General features: G+C 48.0%; 1 protein-coding gene across 1 annotated transcript; it reads right to left on the bottom strand.

Moving 5' to 3' along the window:
* Window positions 1-345: 345 nt before the first annotated feature.
* On the bottom strand, window positions 346-3,563 carry PRR18 (proline rich 18). The gene has a single exon (XM_085611443.1). It carries the CDS (start codon window positions 3,306-3,308, stop codon window positions 2,556-2,558), a length of 753 nt encoding a protein of 250 aa, XP_085467569.1. The 5' UTR covers window positions 3,309-3,563; the 3' UTR covers window positions 346-2,555.
* Between the last annotated feature and the right edge of the window lie 3,413 nt (window positions 3,564-6,976).

Here is a 6,976-nt window from a genome sequence, read left to right as displayed (position 1 = left end):
AGTTATAAGATGTACTTCATAAAACACCTAGTAATCCTGAGCCGAAGCCATATTTCAACCCTCCCCCAAATCCTTGTATCTCTAATTGGCTTGATCTGGTTCAGTTGACCTTTTATTTATCCTCTGCAATGCCAATTGTTTTTTTGCAATGGAAATTTAAAGTACAATGTCTAAACCCCTTATGTACCAACTGGATCTAGTAGGAACCACTTCCAATGGGTCAGTTGGAAGGACAACCAGTCTCAGCTTCAGAAAACACACTTATTCTACCAACTTCTTGTCTTGACAAACAAAGACAAAACACTATTTTTTCCAACCTGAACACAAACTCACTCTGCCTTATGATTAGGCCTGGGAGAAATGTTTATTACACTGCAGTCATTTCAGTATTTACGCACTACTCTTGATATGCAAAGTAACATGATTACACCCGCTTGAGTAATTAAGAGTAATTTGGGGCAAACATTTTACCAGAGGAGCGCAAGCACAATGAACTAACAGAGATGGAGCGGCTCCTTCGTGACTTGTAGTATTTAGTGATATTTTATTAGCACAAAATGCATCCCTCGGCCCAATTTGCTAGCGAGGGTACATTTTGCACTAAGAAAATAGCGCTAAATGCTTGATTATATTCCTCAAACAACTACACACATATACAACTATTTCTGCAGTAATCACAAGTAATTAGGCTAGAGAGAATTACGCCAGTTACGCCCACCCTTACTCATTATTGAAAAAATACTTGGAAACGGAGCAAAGCAGGTATCTGCTTATCACCAGAAAGGGCAGGGACAGGACAGTGGAAAATTACGTGGAACACAGGAGCCGATTAAAAGTGCAACGCACATACGAGTTACTAATTATCTCATTAAATTGCTTCCATATTTTCACTATACTAATTCACCACTAATCCTTCATGAGTTCCAGAGTAGCGTGCTACTCGCCCAAAAAGTGCTTTGATGCCTCGTCAGGAGGAGTAAACGCTATATAAATGCAATTACAATACAATACAATTACTCCGTCATATATACATGTGGCAAAACTTGCCCGGCGTGTCATGCCAAGCAATTAATCCAGTTTGTGACAGGCAGTTGAGCATCTCCAGGAACAACAATTTCTAAAAAATATTAAGTAAAAAGTTAAAAAAAGGACACATAAAGCGTCTCCTCACGTAAAGTACAAGTTACGTTCTCCAACTATAAAATCATTTATTAAGAAATAAATATGGTGTGGTTTTGCATTTTAACGCACATATACAAAATCATTGTTTTTATTTACAAAACTTAAATAACTACTAAAAAAAAAACTCATCACAAACGAGTCTGTTGTTCATTTGTACTTTGGCACAAAAAAATCCATTGTCCTCACTGCCCATCTCCCCACAAAAGTCTAACAGTTCCAGGAAACGTGCCTCTACTGGGGGGGAAGTCCCTCTTGCCGCCTCCTCCAGTCCGAGCCCTCTATGGCCCGACTGAGCTCCGGGTCGCCATGACACTGCGATGTGTACGGATGGCAAAGACGTTACTCATGTGGCCAGTTATAGGTAGAAAGATCCAGTCTTCTTTGCTCATCCTCTTGCACAACTTCCCAGAAGCACCTTCGAAAGGCACGTGGTGTGTTGTTGATGCCACAGGGGGCATGATGGCGTCATTCCTTATCGCGGTCTGTGATGGAATGAAAGGAACAACGATTGTCCAAGAAAGGTGACAGGGCATTACCTCTCTCCCAGCACCGTGATTTACTTCATCGGAATGTAACCTGCAGTGCTGAACACACCTGTGATGCCGTTTTAAACTTAAGTCAGAATTCAGAAGGGGGTGGGTGGGTGCTACCAATCGTACCGAGTTGAACAGCAACCCTGGGCGTTCCGTGGTCGGCAGAGGCTCGCGTTATTCAAAACATTGGGATTCCCAAACCTGTTTTTCTAAAGCCCACGTTTGATATGCATTGATGGCGGCTGGAAATGGCAGTGCGGGCAGTGCAGACCACCCCCAGACGCGAAGGCGTGCGCTGTGTAAGGTAGACAGTTTATGTTGAGTGGAAATGTTCAAAGCAGGCTTCTGACCATCCGCAATTTGTTTAATGGGGACTGGGAGCGGGAGAGGAGTCCAGGACTGCTTATATAGGGCGGAATGTGGGAGAAAGGTCATGGTGAGGTTTATGAGATGGGTGGGCGGAGGTCACTGGGTGAATGCGACTTTGAGAAGGCTCCCTCAATAGGCGAGGCTTAGGTGTGTCAGAATGTGCTAATTTGGGGGATACTCGGATGGGGCATGTTGTGGATACTGGGATGTTTTTTTAGCTGGAGCAAAAACTTCCGGTGGCAGTCAAGTAAGGAGAAGCTCGCTGTATAATCAGGAGGCGCAGACCCCGATAAGTCTCAGGAGGGAAAAAGGTCTGGTCACAAAAGGGTAACACACTGGTTGAGGGGAGGTCAGGGGTAACGCTCAGTCGAGGCAAACGACGGCTATTGAATGATGCTGGCTCTGATCACTGGGTAATCAGGTGGTCCTGGATAGTGTCACTGGGTAATGCACGGGTGAGGCAAGCGGTTGTCACTGGGTGATGCTCAGGTGAGGCAGGCTGTGCAGCCTGTCCGGGGCCGCCGCGCTCTCCACGCCCCGCAACCACTCAGTGCACCGCCGCACCAGCCCCTCATCCGGTACCCTCCCTGCCCCCCAGCCATCCTCCTCCTCATACTCCACGTCGTCGTAGCGGTTCTGATCGTTGAGCAGGGAAATTTTGAGCAGCAGTTCTTGTGGTGGGAGCTTCAGTCCTCCCCGGCCCTCAAGTGGGCTCCCTCGCCGGCTGCAAGCGAATGCCCTCCGCGGGCAGCCTGGCACGGCGGAGGGGCCGGGGCGGCGAGCGGACAGCTGCTTCTCCAGGTTCCGTCGCTGCAGGATCAGCGCAGCCTCGGGGGTCAGGCGCAGCGAGAAGCGCAGCAGCGGCTCCTCCGGGGCTGCTGGCCGACTCCCCTCCTCCTGGGTCCGAAGCTGCGGGGGGCTGGCGCGGCGGCCGGGCGGGATCATGCTCTCACAGGAGCGCCACAGCGGCCGGGGCTGCTGCAAGGGCCGAGGCGGGGGCGCCCGAGGAGAGCCCCCGGTCTCCCGAGGGCGGCAGAGGGCCGCAGGGATCGGCATCTTCCCAGCAGCGGCGTGCGCCCTCTGCGCCAGCTGCCTCCGGAGGGTCGCCGAGGGCCAGGAGCTGGAGAGCGCCTCGCCCTCCTGTCGCTGCTGAGGCCTGGCGTCGGGGGGCGGCTGGCTCTTGCCCGCTTGCTGCTGCCTAGCCAGGATAGGCGGGAGGGACATGCCGCGGTTGGCTGGTGTGCTTCGGTCCGATGGGTCGCTGTGAGCGGATGCTGCCTGCCCCCTGGCGCGCTACAGCAGGCTCGCCCGGTCTGTGGCCATGCTAAGCACAACAAAGAGCCGACACCGGCTGTTGCTGCCGCTCTCTCTGCCTTCACTGGCCGCAGGTAATCTCAGCCCTGTTGTGAGGCTGAGCGGAATGCTGTCAGTATAGGCATGTGTACACACAGGATGGGCGGAGCTCAGACCAGGCTTCCACTTTCGCCACCTCCTCCTCCTAACACTCAGTCTGCGCTGCTTCCAAAACATCACAGTCCCCGTCAGTTTCACATCCCCCTGTTTCCGACAAATACCATTCCCGGTACACAGTTGCTTCCGACACACCAGCTCTTAATATAAACCCGACTTCCGACATCTCATCCAATATTCCATGTATTCCAGTGCTGCCCACTACAACCGCCCCTCACATTCATTCCCGTATCCGTGTCTCACTTCCCCATTAGTCCATGCTTCAAGCCATCATCCAATGCCTCTGCTTCCATTGTCTTTGCCCCAACACTCCACATTTTACACCACCAGGCTCCAAGTGCCCAATTCTTCAAACCACTTCGCATAAAGCTGCGATTTTAGCCACAACTGCAGGGGCTCAAGGACCATTGGTGCAAGGTGCAGTGGCACCGGGGGCCCATTGAACGCTGACAATGTTGTATTTTTCTACCACAAACGCATTCAAAGCTTGCAACAGGGCCCATAGCACATTCACTATGCAATTGCACCACTACTAGTACCTATACTCCCACCTCCTCATCCTTGAGCGTGACCCCCACTCCTCTTGCTGTACCCCCTAATTACAACCCCTGTCAGCCTACACAATTCTGATTCAAATAACAAGGGCAGCTGGAAATAAGCCCCCCCCCCCGCCCCCGACGTCTAAATGGCATTGAAAGGTTGCAAGCCATTTTCTTTGGAATTTTCTTTTTGTGCTGCTCAGTGTTTAATTTGTAAACAAATAAGGGTCAGGGCCCCTGACAGAAGGCCACTGCATCTTGCACCAGCTACTGCTCCTGCCAGTGCTGTCAGTGCTAGTACCAAGGCAACTACCAACCATCACAGTCCTACAAGAGTGGCAGTTCACTCTATTCCAGGCCCCCAAACCTATAAGAATGGCATGGGCGGCAGAAATGAGTCATTTTTAATGTATATTGAATAATTAAACAACTGTTGTGTTCATCTCAATATTAGACAATCAATGTCACCACTTGGCACACTGTCATAAGTACTGGTGTTGACAATTAAGTGCTGGTGCTGAGCACCAGAAACCACCGGCTCAAATTAAGCACTGGTGCTGCTAGTTACTCTGCAGGGGAGTCTTCAATTTTTACTTTTCACCATCTCCCTTCACACCTTCTTTTTATTGGGACTCTTTTTGTCACTTTATAAATACTGTTAAAATATACGTATTAGGTAGGCTTCACAATAAATACTGGAAAGTATCATGGAAACCATGAAGATTCAGTGGTGCAGAACGTAAAGACAAAGAGTCAGTCAGTTACTCATTTGTCATATAAAAGGATGAAGGTCAGAACACAAGGCAAATCATGAAATAGCTGAACAGAGAGTATAATTCATCTCAGTAGCAAAGACGTGAATCAGACCAACATAGTTTTGCCTCCTAAAGATTAGGGGAGAGTGAGCCCAATACCCTCTAGGTAAGGCTCGTTTTATAGGGTGAAATATAATAAGGTTTACTCATTTGGGGCTGTATTACATTAGTGCCCAAAGGATGCAATGGGCATTTGCACCCGCTTTGCGCACACCCAGGGCACTTTGGTATTACAGAAGGGGCTTCAGACGCTTGAGCGGTCCCTTCTGTAATAACTCTAACAGCGGCGCACATAAAGCGCCAGCACTATCTTCAGGGGGCGTTCACTCATTTGCATGGGGGCGTGCCACATGCTAATGAGGGATTCTGCACGTATTACAGATGCTGACACAGATGCAAAGGCGCTCTTAGGAGGCGTACTGACAATGTGCCATCTATAAGTTGGCAAACTGTCAGTGCGCCCCCTGATGGCAGCACTCTGGAGGGCGGAAGGGGGTCCCATAGACCCCCCCCCAGACATCCCCTTGCAGGCGGGTACCGTAACTGACTGCACTGACTGTGCCGTAACTGACTGCAATCCCCTTTAAATGTGCAGACGGGTTGCTGCTTGCACTTGAAAACATGAAGCGGCTTCAAAGCAGCAGTTCCATTTTTCAAAGGAATGCTCTGCCCCCAGGTCAGCGCGAGTTCGCAGCTACCCTGGGGACATCGCATTCCATGTAATAGGGTGCACTTTCCCTGTTTACGCCTGGCGCACCTGTTTTAAGGTGTGCCAGTTGCAAACAGGGAAAGTGCGTCCTTTGCATAATAGGGCTCTTGGACTGAATATGTAAAGATACCAATATCCCACCCAATCACTTTAAGGAAAGAATGATACAGTCTAAAATCACATTTGTCAGCACTGTCCTACTGATTCATATAATGCAGCTCCTATCTTTGGTGCTCCTATGACACCTTATGGTTAGTACAAATACTGCTACAATTCAAGGTTACGTTCTCATGAGAAGTCACATTGTTATCCTAATAGCTGAGACGGTGAGAAAGTATTCACTTTACTATTACAGCATGAAAATGAAGCTTTCAGTTATTTTATTTTATTTCCAAGAATTCGTCATATAGAAATAACAAATAAATATTTATAAAATCACATGTAGATCGACAGAGACTTCATAGAGAACTAGGAGAAATTCACTAGGAAGGTCCAGTTACTGCTATTTCTACACACAATGCAGTATGCAGTAGGACACCTTCGCTTCAGAGCATCTATAACAATCCCACCACTCCAAAACAGTGCATTGTGCCACAGTACCCAGTTTTCTTTTGTTAAATAATCACATCATAAGTTTAACAGCTGGAACACATTCCCTTCAAAACATCTTTAATGATCCAACCAATCCAAGAAATAGACTATACTGAGTACTAAATCACCTATTGTTAAATAGGCCATAACTAGATATAAAAAACAAGCATTTAAAATCTAATGTAAAATTACAATAAATGGCCATAGACAGAGGTCCTTCAGCCTGAACTCTAAAAAAGAGATTCAAGCGTTAACAACACCATGAGGCAACTAATAAAATTATTCACAAGCTGAAAATGAAGCTTGCGAATGAAGTATCATTTTGTAGATGAGAGAATGACCTATTACTTCAAAGATTATTTACACATTAACAATCATGTAAGAGATTGGGGAATTAGTTGAGGGGCCCCCAGCAATGATGTGCCTTCGATGGATTGCCTTTGCAGGTTGGTCCCAGTCCCCTTAGGTTATTAAAGCAAAAGTTGGGAAATGGTTTCTAAGTACCAGGTTTCAGGAAAAGTCAGGAGGTGTATACTTTGACCCACTCCAAGGCTCTAGGACCTCAGAACAGCACATGGGGGTCAAGATTCACTCCAACAGAAGCCAGCAGCAGGGTCCTGAGCAAGTACAGTTGGAGCTAGTCAGCTTGTATTGTAGAACAAAGGCTGATTGGAGCTTGTTGTTTCCCTGTAGCCCAAACAGGTCAGCCTTCTGAACCTCGGAGTCCATTTCTTTGTCCTAGGTACAAGAGGGAGAGCTGGTCCAGTC

The sequence above is a fragment of the Triturus cristatus genome, chromosome 6, assembly GCF_964204655.1.
Source record: "Triturus cristatus chromosome 6, aTriCri1.1, whole genome shotgun sequence".
Taxonomy (NCBI): domain Eukaryota; kingdom Metazoa; phylum Chordata; class Amphibia; order Caudata; family Salamandridae; genus Triturus; species Triturus cristatus.
This window is presented reverse-complemented; position numbering and strand designations above follow the sequence as displayed.

Excerpts from the sequence above, each read along its gene's own strand:
- PRR18 (XM_085611443.1), bottom strand. The coding sequence starts at position 3,308 with ATGTCCCTCCCGCCTATCCTGGCTAGGCAGCAGCAAGCGGGCAAGAGC.